Source organism: Ranitomeya imitator, chromosome 5, assembly GCF_032444005.1.
Source record: "Ranitomeya imitator isolate aRanImi1 chromosome 5, aRanImi1.pri, whole genome shotgun sequence".
Classification (NCBI taxonomy): domain Eukaryota; kingdom Metazoa; phylum Chordata; class Amphibia; order Anura; family Dendrobatidae; genus Ranitomeya; species Ranitomeya imitator.
Window position 1 is genome coordinate 448,124,105 of NC_091286.1, and position 19,605 is coordinate 448,143,709.

General features: G+C 44.8%; 1 protein-coding gene across 1 annotated transcript in view; it reads right to left on the minus strand.

Annotated features, from left to right (window-relative positions):
• Positions 1 to 16,157: 16,157 nt before the first annotated feature.
• LOC138638146 (D-beta-hydroxybutyrate dehydrogenase, mitochondrial-like) overlaps positions 16,158 to 19,605 on the minus strand; it is a 45,427-nt gene continuing 41,979 nt past the window's right edge. The window contains exon 5 of the mRNA XM_069727193.1: positions 16,158 to 16,959. Within this exon, the coding sequence (XP_069583294.1) occupies positions 16,493 to 16,959 (467 nt within the window). The 3' untranslated portion in view covers positions 16,158 to 16,492. The remainder of the gene's footprint in view (positions 16,960 to 19,605) is intronic.

Sequence of the window (19,605 nt, forward strand, 5' to 3'; positions counted from 1 at the left end):
TTATTTAGGCAGCCAACATATTTGCCAAAATGTTTACATCTGTCGTCAATAGTGAGATTGGACGATAAGAGGCTGGATCCTTACCTTGTTTTGTCAACACAACAATTACTGCCTCTTGCATGGACCAAGGCAACTTCCCCTCCACCAAAAGCGGCATCATACATTTCCAGCAAAGCAGGAAGAAGCGTCTCTTTATATTTTTCATGTACCTCTCCCGGGATCCATTCCACCCCTGGGGCTTTATCATTAGGCCTAGAGGCCAGTGTGGCATCATGTTCCTCCAAATTAAAAGGCTCCTCAAGAAGCCCCTGGTCATCTGCCGAGAGTCTGGGGAGCTGTAACTCCGCCAAATGACCATCCATCTCTTCCTCCGTTGGCCACACCTGTGATTTGTTTTCCCCACACATTTTATTGATTTTATAAATTTAATAGAGGTAAAGGGTAAGGGAAAAAAGGGTGAAAGGAAAAAGAAAAGACAGGCATACATATTTATATACTGTAGCTTACACAAACCGCTCAATAAAAAAGTAAGTATGATGTATATAAGGGCCTGTCGTGTCTGGAATCACCTAAAGGTAATCCTAGGACTTTGTGGGGGCAAAGTACGGTTCATTTACAAGCCACAAGTGAGGAATTAATGGAAAACCGCTTTTCTAGGAACTTGAATAATAAAGTTACCAACTTCAATAAATGTTGATTGTAGTACTTATTCACTTGGGACGTAGGTTTGATTTGGACATAGAAAGGAGACCAGGAGAGCCCACATTTCAGGAAGTCCACTCCTTCCATTGGATAAGAAATAGTAATCCGTTTAGATATGAATTTAATTTGTAGCGTAGAGAATTGAGTCCAATTGTAGGGTATTCTGGCTTTTAGAAGCTCACGTGTAGTGGATTGAAATAATTTCCGCTTTTGCAGAGTTTCTTTAGATAGGTCTTCAAAAAAGTTAAATGACTATACGGAGAAGAGAGGAATCTTGGCTCTTGATATACCCAGTAGTGTGTTTCTTACCCAGTTGGGGTAAAATGAGACAATAACATCTGTAGCAACATCAGATGGAAGAGCAGATGGCCTGCGTACTCTAAAGGCCTTTTCAATTAAGTTTTCCCCTTTGGCGTTAGGAATTAGATGAGAAATTAGCGAAGAAATGTAATCCCTTAACTGGAAGTTTTGGACCGACTTCATATTGTTTTTCCTTTTGAAGTCTTCCAAATTAGCTAGACTGTTTCTGAAGGAAGTAATATCCTTCTGGATGTTTTCCAATGAATCTGAGATTGTAGAGAGATCCTGCATTCCTTTAGTGTGTAAAGTCTCGTAAACTTTGTATGAGGAATTATTTCTTTCTGCGACATCGGAAGATCTGTTAGATGCCCCTTTAATATTTGAAAGTGTAGCATCAGCTATGTGCGAAAAAGTATCTTTAAAAAGTTTCTTGATGAAAGTATCGGATGCATTAGCTATATTCAAATGCGTAGAATCAACTAATTCTGTTTCGCTTTCAGAAGATATTTTTGAGTTGTCATCTTTAATAGAATCTTTTCTTAGAATATTCACCGATAATATAAGGGCCTTGCACATGTTGATCATGAAATTTTCTGATGGATGATCCTCAGTGGCTCATATATTGTCTATTAATGAATTATGAGAAGCGCATTGCCCTTCTAATTCTTTGTACCAATTTTCCAGAATCATTTTTTTGTGGAAATTCTCTTATGGTTTTGGAATTTTCACAACTTTTTGAATCTTCTGAGGAAGGAAATGAATATGAATTCATTACCGCCTCACCAACACCGGAGCTCCTGCAACCCTCAACCTACTGCCTCCTTCCCCATAATCCTGTAGAATGTAAGCCTGCAAGGGCAGGGTCCTCGCCCTTCTGTATAAGTCTGTCATTGTTAGTTTGTTAAACTGTGAGTGATATCTGTAACTTGTATGTAACCCCTTCTCACGTAAAGCACCATGGAATCAATGGTGGAGACCTCTCGTGTCTCCCCTTTTCCCCATAGTTTGTAAGCTTGCGAGCAGGGCCCTCACTCCTCCTGGTATCTGTTTTGAACTGTATTTCTGTTATGCTGTAATGTTTATTCAAGTCCCCTCTATAATTTGTAAAGCGCTGCGGAATATGTTGGCGCTATATAAATAAAATTATTATTATTATTATTATAATGGTGCTATATAAATAAATAATAATAATAAATATAAGGATAAGATATCGTCAGGATCCATGTCATCGGATTAATAACCACCTATATAACCAAAAGAATCCATCTCTTCAAAAAATTCCTCAGAGTGACTACTCTTCAAATGTCCCAATAAGTTGAGGGACCCATTTGATTGATCCAAATTATTTTCTAAATCTTTATGAGATAAAACATATTCGTCTTTGGAGAAGGTATTTATTGTTTCTTTAGCATATTTAGGAGAGCAGGAAGTTACATTGGGAAACATCCTTTTAATTTTCTCCACATTGTGGTCACTGGTAATATGTATGGAATTAGAAAGGGTATCTTCTGGTAAATAACCAAGTTGCAAACTTACATTATTCCCATTAGGTAGACGTTTGGCCCCGTTTAACTGTAGTTTAGTCATGTGTCCTTTAGTAGTGTTATAGCTCAATATATTAGGTGGTTGATGAGGAATTTTGGATTTAAGTATTGGTATTCTGCTTATCTTATCAGATGGTCGACGAGAAGTGTCATTCCTGAGAACCTTTCTCTGTTTTCCTTCATTTTGTGTAAACAAGATAACCTTCCCCGCTGGGACCTGCTGTATATGATGATCCTCTGAGGATTCTCTCATTATCCTGTCAGAATGGAATTCCTTTGACCTGCTTTGCAGCACTCCCTTCCCTCTTTATAGCAGGAGTCTTTATTACAGATGTGCGACAGGTCTTCTTAGGCTGGGTTCACACTGCTTTGTGTGAACCCGTTTAATGGACTACGTTACACCGCGGCATAACACGGTATAACGTAGTCCGTTAACGCCACCATTGCTTGCAATGGCGAACGTATCGCTAGCGCACACCCACAATGGCTGTGCGTTAGCGATCTGCCGTCATTGAGTGACGGACCCGAGACGCAGGCTGCAGCGTTTCCGGGTCCGTCACTAGTAGCGCACTGCTAGCGCAGATGGAGCTAGCAGATGCTCCATCTGCGCTAGCGCAGTGCTAAAGTCGGCACTTGCGTTAGTGCAGTCCATTTAACGGATTTGTTGAACGGACTGCACAACGCAAGTGTGAACCTAGCCTTAGATCTATAAGGCTTTGATACCATTGGGTTTTGGCAGTGATCCAATTTATGAGGTAAATGTCCAGTCACTTTTACCTCAGGGGAACGCAGGCCTCCATTAGGCTTCCCTCCGGTACCTTCCCGTCTCGGCAAAGGAAATTTTTTTGATGTGTCATCTTTTTTCTTATTATTTCTCAGTCCAGGCATATTTTTACAGGTTTTAGGACCAAATATACTCCGAATAAGTAAGCTGAAGTAGCTGAAAATAGGGGATTAACAGGAGCTATGCAGGAGCACGTCCGCTCCTATCGCCTGCAAACCACGCCCCTCACACCTGTGATTTGTAAAGATCCGAATAGTATTCCGTCATCACCACTAAAACTGCCCTGCTACCAGCATGACACCCATCCTTTCCCCCCAGAGCAGTTATATGTGTAGAATCTCTGTGCTGCCACTATCCTCCTCAAGTGTCACGCTCATGGGGGGAATGATCTGATATCGTTCTAGCCATGTATGTTACTTCCCCAACAAGGCCCAACATCTGAGTATTGCCCAATACCAGGTCAATCCTTGACAAAGTTGAAAAAGGAGGACGAAAAACAGGAATACTTATACACACCAGGATGAGAAATCCTCCATAAATCATGCGAAGCAGTTTCCTTCAGGACCGCTACAAATGGTGTGCAATTACCTGCCTGTCTCAACGGCTTCCGTCTACCCCTGTCCAAATATGTGTCTGGAATGTTGTTAAAATCACCCATAATCAGAAATGGTACCCCCGGGGTTTCTTCCATTATCTCCAAAACTCTGTAGAGCAGTCTCCCACTGGCGGAGGAATATATGTTGAGACCAGCCACATCCAGTATCCATACATTTTGCAAAGTAGGCATACAAATCTACCAATCTAGTCTAATCACGCTATGATACTCAAAAGGTACCCCAGCACAAATGAGAATACTGAACCCCTGGAATATGTTGAATATGTGGCATGATATCCCGCCTGTACCCATCTTTTAGCTAGAAAATGTGATCTCTCTTTTTAATCATGTGAGTTCCCTGCAAGCAAATCACTGACGGCTTGGCATCACACAAAAATGTAAATACAGCTTGCCGTTTCACACTAGACGCCAAACCCCTGACTTTCCAACTCCCATTCTTCCAGACATTTTCCTTCCTCAGAACATATTGTCCAGCATTTTTTCATACAGGTACAGTTGAAGCCATAACAACAGTGATCATTGTATAAATGTTTTTCCTCCTCCCCCAAACAGCAAAAAAAACTCCCAGCAAAACCCAATCCCGTCTTTCCATCCCCTCCTAACATGGAGGGGAGAGCGCACTTTATCCAAAACAGTCTGCTAACCCCGTCCAACAGTCCTGCCACTTATCCCAAACTATTGGGACTTCCACATGACTTGTAGATTGCAGCCAGGTAAATCAGCACAGTTGCCAATTCTTTCAAAAAATACGACCAACAGAGATCCATAAAGACGATCCCAAAAACCTGAAAATAAAAATACCAATACCATGGAGGAAGAAAAGGGGCCATCGGGACCTTCCAAAAAATACATCAGTAAAAAAGAAGAGCGACCCCGTCAACCCGCTGAGTCCTTTAATTTTGCCTGGCGCAAGTGTTGTTCGTTGCTGTCCAGCCATCTGAGTGCCTCCTTATCCTCCGTAAAATAAATTGTACTGCCCCCTCGGCGACCACTCTCAATTTGGCTGGGTACAACATTGAGTAAGTGACACCCAGCTTGGCCTTTCCAGGTTAGGGTATTTTGCCATCCACTGTGGATTGATATCTGGCTTAGTGTAGGGATTTCACTCACTCAGGTGCGACGGCTGACACTCAGGAGGCACGTTCCTTTAAAAGTTCACAGGGTTTATTACTTCATAAACCACATGGCAAAAATAACAGAAAACAAATAGCCTTTGGCTCAGGGAAGAAAAACAAGTGTCCAGTCCTTCAGGCTCAGTCCTGGAGCCTTAACACACTCAGGAGGGTTTCACTTCCACACATATCTCCGGTGTAAAGCATTAGCCTGTCTTATATAGAGCTAACCACACCCAGGAACCCATCACATGATTAGACATGTGGTCTGACATCAACACAGGTCCTGAAACATGTATACATGGTTATGTGAAATAAAGAAAACACTCTGGGCTACATCATAGCGACAAGCCACCTATGTGACACATACCTCCCGTTGACTACACACCCTTTAGCCATGCTACATACCTCCCCCCTCTGCCTAAAGCCGTGGGGCTTGGCACTTTCCCCCACTAAACAAGGGATTCTTGATAGGGCATCAGCATTACCGTGCAGCTTTCCGGCCCTATGTTCCACATGGAAACTGAAGTCCTGCAGGGCTAAGAAACAACGGGTGACCCTAGCATTTCTACCTTTTGTTTCCCTCATCCACTTAAGCGGGGCATGGTCAGATATTAGTCTGAATTTACGTTCCAGCAGATAGTACCATAACGTGTCCAGCACCCACTTTATGGCTAAACACTCTTTTTCTACGACTGAGTAGTTCTTCTCAGATGAAGACAGCTTTCTACTCAGATAGAGAATAGGATGCTCCCTGTAGGCCAAACGGCATCCGGACATATTGGAAGCATCCATCTGGTGTAGAAAACGCCGTCTTCTCCTTGGCTTCCTGTGCCATGGGGATCTGCCTATACCCCTTCGTCAAATCCAAGGTGGTTATATATCTGGCGTGCCCAAGCCTTTCGATGAGATCATCAACGCGGGGCATGGGATAAGCGTCGAACTTGGAGACCTCATTCAACTTCCGATAGTTGTTGCAAAACCTCCACTCTCCATCAGGTTTTGGGACCAGGACAATTGGACTCGACCAACCGCTCTTGGATTCCTCAATGACTCCAAGCTTCAACATACGCTCCACCTCCTTGGAGATTACTTCTCGACGAGCCTCAGGAATATGATAGGGCTTCACATTCACCCGCACATGTGGCTCTGTTAGGACCTCGTGCTCTATGACCTCCGTGTATCCTGGCAACTCTGAACACAGGTCTCTGTTTTTCTGGAGTAACTCCCGGCACTGCTGTTTCTGGGTCTTCGATAGCGTCTCCGCTATAGTAACCGCTCCAACCTCCCCTTCTGGGTTGCTTAACAAAGACGGAGTTACTGCCGGCTCTCTATCTTACCATGGCTTGATGAGGTTGACATGGTAAACTTGGAATGGTTTCCGTCTTCCTGGTTGATGAATTTTATAATTTACCTCACCACGTTTCTCGACAACCTCATATGGTCCTTTCCATTTGGCCAAGAACTTGCTTTCCACCGTCGGAACTAACACAAGAACTCTGTCTCCCGGATTGTACTGCCTAACTCTTGCAGACCGGTTGTAGACCCTGGCCTGAGCTTCTTGTGCCTGGAGGAGGTGTTCTTTCATGATAGGCATCACCTTTGCAATCCTCTGCTGCATCAGGGCCACATGCTCAATGATGCTTCTGTGGGGCGTGACTTCGGCTTCCCAGGTTTCCTTGGCTATATCCTGGTGTCCTCGCGGATGTCGACCATATAGAAGCTCAAACGGTGAGAACCCTGTGGAGGCCTGTGAAACTTCACGAATGGAAAACATCAGATATGGTAAGAGACAGTCTCAGTCTCTACCGTCTTTCTCTATAGCTTTTCTCAGCATGCTCTTCAGTGTCTTGTTAAATCTCTCAACAAGACCATCTGACTGGGCATGGTACACCAAGGTCCTCAACTGGGAGATTTTCAGGACTTTGCATAACTCCCTCATCACCTTGCTCATGAAAGGTGTCCCCTGGTCAGTCAGGATCTCCTTCGGCAGACCTGTCCGGGAAAACACATGGACCAACTCGCGGGCTATACTCTTCGAGGAAGAATTTCACAAGGGAATTGCCTCAGGATAGCGTGTGGCATAGTCCAGGATGACTAATATATACTGATGGCCCCGGGCTGATTTAACTAAGGGACCGACCAAGTCCATGGCAATTCTCTCGAACGGCACCTCAATAATGGTCAATGGCACAAGGGGGCTCCCGAAATGAGGAGTAAGAGCAGTTAGCGGACATGTAGGGCAGGACCTGCAATAGTTCACTATTTCCCGGTGACACCCAGGCTAATAGAATCTCTGCACAACCCGTTCCTGCGTTTTTTTCCACCCCTAGGTGTCCACCCAAGATATGTGAATGGGCCATGTCCAACACTTTCCGTCTATATGGACCCGGCCCTACCAACTGCTCTACCAACTCCTCCCTTATTTTCGTGACCCGGTACAACAACTCCCCACTCATCAGAAAATAGGGAAATCTTGTGTCTGCCCCCGACTCCTGTACAACGCTATTAATAACTGTGACATTATTAAAGGCTTCCCTCAGAGTGGGGTCCCTATGTTGGGCAGTCCCAAAATTTTCACCGGTTACCTCTAACTCCAGAATGTCAGATGCAGGGGACACTTCCTCCTCATCCCCAACCAGAGCACAAAAAGGAAACCTGTCTGTCTCTGGGTGTGGCGACCCCCTTCCAGGGTTCATTGGTTCCCTACTCTTGCTAGGGAGCTCAGAACCTTGTCCCCACAAATCCCAAAACAAACAGAAATCCCGGCCAATAATTATAGGGTGCAACAAGTCCCGAACGACGCCGACTATATGGGACTCAGTGCCACATGCCATTTCAATGTCCACCCTGGCCATAGGATAGTCCTTTGCATCACCATGTATGCATCGCACTCCGACCTTCTTTCCCGGGAGCAGGTGAAGAGGAAAAGTGGCGCTCACCAGGGTCACTAAGCTCCCCGAGTCTAACAGCACCATTACCGCTCGACCGTTCACCTTTACGGGACACGCTTGAGGTCCCTCGTTGGGTGGAGAGTTCACACTGCAGGCTGGATACGCATAGTATGAATTACGGCGTCCCATGCTGCAGTCCATCCGCTCAGTGGTCTGGGAACAACGAGCAGCTATATGTCCTGGCTTGTGGCACCTCCAGCAAATAATATCACCCGTAGGGACCTTGGGCACCACCTCCCCCGCCCTTTGTGACCTTGGACGCCCCACCCCTATTTGGGACTCAATTCCCTTCTGGGACCCCCAGTACGGCATTGGCTGCCTCTCGAAGGAGCCTTCCAACCCTTGATATCTCTCAACCAGTCCGATCAGCTCGTCGGCATTCTGGGGATCACCCTGGGCAACCCAAGACTGTATAGGGAGTGAACAAACCGATCCATCATCACCCGTTCTACCACCTGTGCAGGTGTAGATGACTCTGGCTGCAGCCATTTCTGGACCAGGTGCAACAGATCAAACATTTGGGAGCGAGGTGGTTTGTCCCGGTGATAGACCCAGCAGTGAATTTGCTGTGCCCTGACAGTCAGTGTCACCCCCTAACGTGCGAGAATCTCGGCTTTCAATTTGTGATACTCCTTGGCATCCTGCAAGGTCAAATCATAGTATGCCTTCTGGGGTTCTCCCGTCAGGTATGGCGCCAGTACCTCTGCCCACTGCTCTGGCGGAAGTTTTTCCCTCTCAGCGACCCTCTCAAACACCGTCAGGAAGGCCTCAACATCATCCCCGGGGGTCATTTTCTGCAATGCGCGTCTTACCGTCTTCCGGACGTGGGTGTCATCAGCCAGACCTGGGGTTGGGGCGCTCGTCTTGCCCTGGATGGCGGTTGCCAGAAGCTGCATCTGCTGCTGGCTCTGTTGCATCTGCTGCCGTTGCTCCTGCTGGCTCTGTTGTATCAGCTGCCGTTGCTCCTGCTGGCTCTGTTGTATCTGCCGCATCAACAGCCTGTTGGTCTCTTGCTGCCTTTGCTCCTGCTGTGACTGCATCTGGACCAAGTGTTTCAGCAGGTCCTCCATTTTCCCCAGCAATGCTTGCTGGCTTGCAACAGACTTGACCCAGGATATTCAATAATAAATTTACGTCTCCGCTGGGAACGCTGCCCGCATTCTCCACCAATTGTAGGGATTTCACTCACTCAGGTGCGACGGCTGACACTCAGGAGGCACGTTCCTTTAAAAGTTCACAGGGTTTATTACTTCATAAACCACATGGCAAAAATAATAGAAAACAAATAGCCTTTGGCTCAGGGAAGAAAAACAAGTGTCCTGTCCTTCAGGCTCAGTCCTGGAGCCTTAACACACTCAGGAGGGTTTCACCTGAGTGTGTTAAGCTGAACTGGATGGACAAATGTCTTTTTTCGGCCTTACTAACTATGTTACTATGTTACCTCCACACATCTCCTGTGTAAAGCATTAGCCTGTCTTATATAGAGCTAACCACACCCTGGAACCCATCACATGATTAGACATGTGGTCTGACATCACCACAGGTCCTGAAACACATATATATACATGGTTATGTGAAATAAAGAAAACACTCTGGGCTACATCATAGCGACAAGCCACCTATGGGACACATACCTCCCGTCGACTACACACCCTTTAGCCATGCTACAGTAGTTATATTCTATGTATGGGAGCATTGATTAACTGATATTTGTATAACTTCACATATGCTTTGTAGATCTGCTGACCATGTAAAAATTAATGCACTAAGCATTTTATATAATTTGATACACAATTTTCTTATCTCTATGCTCCTTTCTCATATATACTCCTTGACTGTGAATAGACAGTTATAGACCTGTGTACCAACCCTGCTGGACCTGGCACTATGGTATTGCCGCTTTTTGAATTTTTAATTTTAATGGTATTTTGTGCCTTTTTACATTTTGTATTCTATGTATTATTTATGTAATAAATTTGAATATTTAATTTTCAATACTGCTCTATTATCCATTTTTATTTGGTTATCACTAACAATTCAAAGGAGTAAGAAACTCTAGGAACAGAAGTATACAATAAAATGGCTTGGTTGCTTTGGAAAATACACTTGTTTTATTGATATATTAATTTTTTAATAAATACATCACAATTTTTTAAATACTACAATGGCATTTTATGTGGTATAAATTATATGGCTTGATAATGTTTGTGAGGTTATACAAAAAAATCCAACAGGTTCAAGTTGCTATTCATTCTACCTATGTGTGGAAGGAAAATTATAAATTATAATTTAAAGGGCTAGTGAACATGGTAAATAAGTAAGGTCACTTTAGGACTCCGAAAGCCTCACTTGGTTTTGACATGAAAAGCTTGGTATCGATGTAGAGGTCCCACAAACATTTTTATGCTTCCACTATTGGCTGCACCATTTTTCTGAGTATGCAATCAGCCTCTTCACAGAGGAAGAAGACAGACACTCCAGTGTCACCTATTGGAAGTAGCAATCCAAAAAGTCAATATTGACCTTTTAACCCCTTCCCGAGCTGTGACACAGCCTATGCGTCATGAAAGTCGGTGCCAATCCGACCTGTGACGCATATGCTGTGTCACAGAATGATTGCGTTCCTGCAGATCGGGTAAAAGGGTTACCTCCAATTTCACCCGATCTGCAGGGGCAGGGGGAGTGGTACTTCAGCCCAGGGGGGGGGGGGGGGGGTTGAGGCTTCGCCCCCCTGTGGCTACGATCGCTCTGATTGGCCGGTGAAAGTGACGTTTCACTTTCAATCAGAACAATCGTAATATTTCACCAATGAAAATTGGTGAAATAGTACAATTCAGCCATGGCCGATGCTGCAATATCATCGGCCATGGCTGGAAACCGCGATCCGCCACCGATCACCGCCCCCGTCTTCCATCCTGTTTTCCCCTCCCCTTCGTCCTCCTGTCCGCTCCCCCGCAGTCTGATCTCACCCCCCCGCTGTCCGATCCCACCCCCACAAACATTTTTATGCTTCCACTATTGGCTGCACCATTTTTCTGAGTATGCAAGCAGCCTCTTCACAGAGGAAGAAGACAGACACTCCAGTGTCACCTATTGGAAGTAGCAATCCAAAAAGTCAATATTGACCTTTTAACCCCTTCCCGAGCTGTGACACAGCCTATGCGTCATGAAAGTCGGTGCCAATCCGACCTGTGACGCATATGCTGTGTCACAGAATGATTGCGTTCCTGCAGATCAGGTAAAAGGGTTAACTCCAATTTCACCCGATCTGCAGGGACAGGGGGAGTGGTACTTCAGCCCAGGGGGGGAGGCTTCGCCCCCCTGTGGCTACGATCGCTCTGATTGGCCGGTGAAAGTGATGTTTCACTTTCAATCAGAACAATCATAATATTTCACCAATGAAAATTGGTGAAATAGTACAATTCAGCCATGGCCGATGCTGCAATATCATCGGCCATGGCTGGAAACCGCGATCTGCCACCGCCACCGATCACCGCCCCCGTCTTCCATCCTGTTTTCCCCTCCCCTTCGTCCTCCTGTCCACTCCCCCGCAGTCCGATCTCACCCCCCCAGCTGTCCGATCCCACCCCCGCATACTTACCGACCTCCGGTGTCCCTCCCATTGTCCGTCCGTCTTCCGCATGGGCGCCATCTTCCAAAATGGCGGGCGCAGGCGCAGTGCGCCCACCGAATCTGCCGGCCGGCGGATTCATTCCAGGTACATTTTGATCGCTGTGATAGGTTTTATCAGAGCAATCAAAATAAAATAAATAAACCCCCCCTTTATCACCCCCATAGGTAGGGACAATAATAAAATAAAGAAAATATATTTACTTTTATTTTTCCACTAGGGTTAGGGTTAGAACTAGGGTCAGGGCTAGGGTTAGAACTAGGGTTAGGGTTAGAACAAGGGTTAGAACTAGGGTTAGGGTTAGAACTAGGGTTAGGACTAGGGTTAGGGTTAGAACTAGGGTTAGAGTTAGAACAAGGGTTAGAACTAGGGTTAGGGTTAGAACTAGGGTTAGGGTTAGAACTAGGGTTAGAATTAGGCTATGTGCACACGGTCCAGATTTGGCTGCGGAACCGCAGCGGGTTGGCCGCTGCGGATTCGTAGCAGTTTTCCATCACATTTACAGTACCATGTAAACGTATGGAACACCAAATCCACTGTGCCCATGGTGCGGAAAATACCGCGCGGAAACGCTGCATTGTATTTTCCGCAGCATGTCAATTCTTTGTGCGAATTCCGCAGTGTTTTACACCTGTTCCTCAATAGGAATCCGCAGGTGAAATCCGCACAAAAAACACTGGAAATCCACAGTAAATCCGCAGGCAAAACGCAGTAAGTTTTACCTGCGGATTTTTCAAAAACTGCGGAAAAATCCTCACACGAATCCGCAACGTGTGCACATAGCCTTAGGGTTAGAATTAGGGTTGGAAATAGGGTTAAGATTAGGGTTAAGGGTGTGTTAGGGTTAGGCTTGTGGTTAGGGTTATGGTTGGGATTAGGGTTAGGGGTGTGTTGGGGTTAGTGTTGGGATTAGGGTTAGGGGTGTGTTGTGGTTACGGTTGTGGTTAGGGGTGTGTTGGGGTTAGGGATGTGATTAGGGTTATGGCTAGAGTTGGGATTAGGGGTGTGTTGGGGTTAGTGTTGGAGTTAGAATTGAGGGGTTTCCACTGTTTAGGCACATCAGGGGTCTCCAAACGCGACATGGCGCCACCATTGATTCCAGCCAATCTTGCGTTCAAAAAGTGAAATGGTGCTCCCTCCCTTCCGAGCCCCGACGTGCGCCCAAACAGTGGTTTACCCAAACATATGGGGCATAAGCGTACTCAGGAAAAATTGCACAACAACTTTGGGGGTCTAATTTCTCCTGTTACCCTTGGGAAAATAACAAAATGGGGGCTAAAAAGTTATTTTTGTGTGAAAAAAATGATTTTTTATTTTCACGGCTCTGCGTTAAAAAATTTCTGGGAAGCACATGGGGGCTCAAAGTGCTCATCGCACATCTAGATTAGTACCTTGGGAGGTCTAGTTTCCAAAATGGGGTCACTTGTGGGGGAGCTCCAATGTTTAGGCACACAGGGTCTCTCCAAACGCGACATGGTGTCCGCTATCGATTGGAGCTAATTTTTCATTCAAAAAGTCAAATGGCGCTCCTTTCCTTCCGAGCCCTGCCGTGAGCCCAAACAGTGGTTTACCCCCACATGTGAGGTATCGCTGTACTCAGGAGAAACTGCCCAACAAATTTTAGGATCCATTTTATCCTGTTGCTCATGTAAAAATGAAAAAATTGAGGCTAAACGAAATTTTTTTGTGAAAAAAGTACTTTTTCATTTTTACGGATCAATTTGTGAAGCACCTGGGGGTTCAAAGTGCTCACTATGCATCTAGATAAGTTCCTTGGGGGGTCTAGTTTCCAAAATGGGGTCACTTGTGGGGGAGCTCCAATATTTAGGCACACAGGGGCTCTCCAAATGGGACATGGTGTTCGCTAAAGATTGGAGCCAATTTTTCATTCATAAAGTCAAATGGCGCTCCTTCCCTTCCGAGCCCTGTAGTGCGCCCAAACAGTGGTTCCCCCCACAGATGGGGTATCGGCGTACTCACGACAAATTGTACAATAACTTTCAGGGTCCAGTTTCTCCTTTTACCCTTGGGAAAATAAAAAAAAATTGTTGCTAAAAGATCATTTTTGTGACTAAAAAGTGAAATGTTCATTTTCCCCTTCCATGTTGCTTCTGCTTCTGTGAAGCACCTGAAGGGTTAATAAACTTCTTGTATGTGGTTTTGAGCACCTTGAGGGGTGCAGTTTTTAGAATGGTGTCACTTTTGGGTATTTTCAGCCATATAGACCCCTCAAACTGACTTCAAATGTGAGGTGGTCCCTAAAAAAAATGGTTTTGTAAATTTTGTTGTAAAAATGTGAAATCGCTGGTCATATTTTAACCCTTATAACTTCCTATCAAAAAAAAAAAAATTTGTTTCCAAAATTGTGCTGATGTAAAGTAGACATGTGAGTAATGTTATTTATATAGCTATTTTGTGTCACATAACTCTCTGGTTTAACAGAATAAAAATTCAAAAATTTAAAAATTGCAACATTTTCAAAATTGTCACCAAATTTCCGATTTTTTCACAAACGCAAAAATTATCAACCTAAATTTGCTACTAACATGAAGCCCAATATGTCACGAAAAAAAAAATCTCAGAATCGCTAGGATCCGTTGAAGCGTTCCTGAGTTATTATCTCATAAAGGGACACTGGTCAGAATTGCAAAAAATGGCCAGGTCATTAAAGGGACACTGTCACCTGAATTTGGAGGGAACAATCTTCAGCCATGGAGGCGGGGTTTTTGGGTTTTTGATTCACCCTTTCCTTACCCGCTGGCTGCATGCTGGCTGCAATATTGGACTGAAGTTCATTCTCTGTCCTCCATAGTACACGCCTGCGCAAGGCAAGATTGCACCTTGTGCAGGCATGTACTACGGAGGACAGAGAATGAACTTCAATCCAATATTGCAGCCAGCATGCAGCAAGCGGGTAAGGAAAGGGTGAATCAAAAACCCCAAAACCCCGCCTCCATGGCTGAAGATTGTTCCCTCCAAATTCAGGTGACAGTGTCCCTTTAAGGTCAAAATAGGCTGGGTCATGAAGGGGTTAAAGGGAACCTGTCACCCCCAAAATCGAAGATGAGCTAAGCACACCAGCATCAGGGGCTTATCTACAGCATTCTGTAATGCTGTAGATAAGCCCCCGATGTATCCTGAAAGATGAGAAAAAGAAGTTAGATTATACTCAACTGGGGGGGCGGTCTGGTCCGATGGGTGTCGCGGTCCGGGGCCTCCCATCTTTTTACGCTGACGTCCTCTTCTTGTATTCACGCTGAGGCTCCGACGCAAACGTACTTTGTCTGCCCTGGAAAGGTCAGAGAGGCCCGGCGCCTGCGCACTGCAGTACTTTGCCCTGCCCTCAACAGGGCAGAAAAAGTACGCCGGAGCCGCAGCGTGAAGTCATGAAGAGGACGTCATCCTATGAAGATAGGAGGCCCCGAAAAAATGGAAATAAATACATTTTTTAATTTTACTATTTTTACCTAAATAAGAGGTGATACTATTTTTTTTATTTTTATTTTGATCACTGTGATAGACTCTATCACAGTGATCAAAATGAACCAATAGAAGAAATCTGCTATTGGTGCAGGGTGTCGGCTGGCAGATCTTCTCAAAAGTCGGAGGTCGTCTTATATGCCAGGTACGGCATGTGCGGAGCTCTGAGGTCGCCGCATATGGTGTAGGGAGCGGTCCCGGATGGTTCACAGGGTCTGGAGGAGAGGAGACTCTCCTTCAGGCCCTGGGATCCATATTCGTGTAAAAAAAATAAATATGGATATACTTACCTTATAAGGTCTTTCGCGGCACGCAATCCTGGGAACGGAAGCCACCGCATGCATCGCGGGGGCCGTCGTAAGGTAAGTATATCCATATTTTTTATTTTTATTCTTTTTTTTACACGAATATGGATCCCAGGGCCTGAAGGAGAGTCTCCTCTCCTCCAGCCCCTGGGAACCATCTGGGACTGCTCCCTGCACACGCCGTATAAGACGACACCCGGTGTATAAGCTGACCCCCGAAAAGTTGGGGGTCGTCTTATACGCCCAGTCATCTTATACACCGAAAAATAAGGTATTTCAAATAAAAATATTTTTTTCGAACCTTGTCATGTACTGCGCCCGCCATTTTCTTCTCGGAAGAAGACGCCAAGGGCCGGGGGACAGGATCGGGGGACACAGGAGGTGCCAGAGGTACTGTGAGGGCTCGGGGAACCCCATTTCTCTCTCCTCTGATGCGCTAGATCATATCAGAGAAGAGAGAGATAAATAGGAAATTGTCCTTTTTTTTTTTTGCGGTTACCGTTATTCCTTGATTAACACTGGGGTCGGTAAAAAACAAGCAGAATAATGTTCTGGGGGTAGCTGAGACCCTGGAGATTTTCCGACACTGGGGGACGCTATAATCTTATTTCTCAGTGCCGTTAAAAAGCGGCGCTGAAGAATAAGTACCTTTAATTGCCGCCGTTAAAAGGCGTATCGATGGTCGATAAGGGGTTAAGTAAACAACAGCACACAACCTGACATGTGACACATCGTTGAATTCTGCGTTTTATCCCCTTCCAAATGCTGTCCCCAGATTACATTGCAAAAACCTTGACAAACTCCTATTAAATATATTACTAATACATTGCCTTCTATATGTCCTTCCTTCGTGTACCACTCCGGTGGACAGAGACATTTTATAGTAACTGGTGGATTATCTATATTTATACCATTTGATCACTGTTGAATAACAAGACTGAGATGACAAATGTCATACTATAAGTACCTTGCAAGAAAACCAGTTCCTGCTTGGAACAGCAGATTGCTATGTGTTCGATACCTGAACACTTTTTGCTTCAGTAAGCTCCAACAGTCTCTCCTGATTAAATATAAATCCGGTCTGCGATGGCAGTAGGAAGGTGAGACATCACCTGAACCTTTATCCAGCAGTAGGTGTCCATTGGATTGTATCTTGTGTATGGATATTTGGAAGTCAGGGCATCGGCCAATACATTGATAACAGGACTCATGTCCTTCACACCAGAGCTGACAAAGGCTTTCATTTTGGAAACCTGATGAGAGAAATAAACCTTCCCATAATCGGCTCGTACAGTTTCTGAGGCTTGCTCCCACATGTCTTGTCCTCGGTTTTCTACTCCTTCTTTGGTAAAGATGCCTGTAGCAGCTGTAAAGTTTCCAGGCTCTATGGTAATGACTTTTACCTTCCACTTGTACATCTCTTGTCTTAAACAGTCAGAAAAGGCTTCTACTCCATATTTGGAAACACAGTAGCTAGATCGAGAAGGGCAACCCATTCTTCCGAACATGCTGGCCATGCACAAGACTCGGCCTAGAGGAGGAAAGAATAATAATAATTTGTACCCTCTTGAAGCACCACTTTTAATTTTTGTCTGACAAGGTGATCACACATAGTGTTTTTTTCCCTGCCAGATAGAAGTACGGTAATCAGTTTTTCTCTATATTAATTGCATTCTCCACTGGATTCACATGAGCTGTGGTCACGCAAGCGATCTATTTGTCCATTCATACAGGGAACTTTGGAATCTCCATTTTTAGCTTCCGTGAAGGACCCCCAGCAATCATTTATCTCTTATGATGGGGATAGCTTACAATTTAGTGGGAAAAACCCTTTACAAGAATTTTCTGTTTTCAGGAAAGTTGTGTCTCCAAACACAGTTTGCTGTAAGAAAAAGAAAAGTACTTTGCTCACCCTCCCTGGGTCCAGCACGGAGTCTTCACCACTGCCTCAGTGTCTATAATTGTCTGCAGCGCTGTCAATCAGTAAGCACAACCGCTCTTCCCCTATAAAAGGCAGGAGCCACTGAGCTCTCCGAATAGGTGAAGCTCAGTCAATGTGATTTTCAACACAGCAGACACCAGGAGCAGCAGTAGATATTCAGAGCTGGACCCAGAAAAGATGAGTAAAGCCCCCCTTTTTTTAACAACAAACTGCCTGGTGACATAAGTTTCCTGATAATAGAGACTCCTTTTAGGCCAATTAACGTAAGATTTCTTTTAAAATAAATCAATAACGTTGGATGACCCAGCTTACTTTTGAACAAACAGCACAAAGATGACATGAGTGCTAACTGATTTTTTAAAAATTTTTTACAGACCCATAGTCTTGCATTAGTGAGATAGATCCGAGACCCAGATCAAAGATGGACAAGTCTCCGTGATTTTGTGAGGACCCATCAGCGAAAATACACGGACATGTGAACAACCCCATAAACTAATAGGTACTAGTTCTATCCATAAAAAACACGACCCAGGAGTCCTAGGAGGTGTGTATCAATCATTTTCCTTTTTTTGTATTCAACTTCCTGGGCCCAGTATTGGTAAGCCCCTTTTAAAGTAAAAAGAGAAAACCGCAGCAATTAGAGTAGAGTAGCCTTTTAACAAAAGAAATGTAAAATGTATTATTTTAGGGGGTGAAACACAGGCATTTAGAAGGGGTTGTCCAACCCCTTTAACACCCCCCCCCACCCCCCCCAGCCTGTTTTCACAATCATGACAGCCCTAATTTTACAATTCTGACCAGTGTCCCTTTATGAGGTTATAATTCTGGAACGCTTCAATGGATCCTGTTGATTCTGAGATTGTTTTTTTGTGACATATTGTACTTTATGATAGTGGTAAAAAAATGTCAATATGACTTGCATTTATTTGTGAAAATATCGGACATTTGGCAAAAATTTTGCATATTTCCCACGTCTACTTTACATCAGCACAATTTTCAAACCATAATTTATTTTTGTGAGGAAGTTCTAACTTCTAAGGGTTAAAAGTTGACCAGCAATTTCCTATTTTTCCAACAAAATTTACAAAACAATTTTTTTAAGGACCCCATCATATTTGAAGTGACTTTGGGGGGCCTATAAGACACAATGTCACAATCCATTTTTGGATTTGTGGCAGATCTGGTTTCCCTAAGATTAAAACGTTTTTCTATTCAGGTCATCGGGGTTTAATGCAGTTTTCTTTGGTGGCATGCTGGTGTAATTGCATTAGTGCTGGGTCAGTTGTTGTGGGTGATGACCACTCCCACCATTGTTTAAGAGGTCACCTGATGTATCAGCTGACTGTCTGTTAGTACATTCTACAGAGGCCAAGCTGGAGGAAGGAGCTAAGTGTTGCATTTTTTACCCTGTCCCTTTTGGTGTCTGTCTTACCTTTTGTTGGTTTAGTGAAGTAGTGGAACCAGTGCTCTCACCTGCCAGTTCCCTACTTGGGGATAAGAGCAGGGCAAGTGAGGGATTAGGTAAATTAGGTATCTGTCACGCTGTTCTGTCTGTATCTGGTTTTTGGCGTGACAATGCATATGTTTTCTTTAACCCTTTACTCTTTTCCCCCTAATTTGAGCTGGTATACTGTTGTCTGTTACCTGGATGGAGCCTTCTTAGTTTCCTGCTCTGTTGCCGTACATGGGTGGTTAGGTCTTTTCTATTGCATGACCTTCCTCATGTGCGGTCCTTGGTTGCTGCTGTGGAAGCTGTCCGCGGGTTGCGAGGTCATTTGCAGCTGGTGCATGACTTTCCACGTGTGTCAGTGCTTGCAGTTTCAGCCAGGTGCCCTGAGCCTCAGTTCCTGCACTGTTTGTGCTGTAATGGTTTCTGTTTGTGCTTAGGGCATGCGCGGCCACACCTCCCCTGCTTTTATCAGGGTTAGGATGTGTACTTGAAATGCTGTCCCCAGCCAATTGCTGAGGGGCAGCTCCTTTATAAAGTTCCCCTGCCCTATGGGCAAGGCCTGAGCTACTCACAAAGCTCCTGAACTTTGCTATGTGTGTTTGTTTTCCTGCACCTCTCCTGTCTATGTTTTGGTACCAAAGTCCTTGCCTTGATTCCTGTTTTGTCCTGTTCTGGCGCCTGTCCTGGAGGCGGTATATCCAGGCCCGAATCCTTGATCCTGTACCTGAATCTGTCTGAACTGTGTCTGCTGTGATTATGCAGCGCCCCAGAGACCTGGTCGTTGC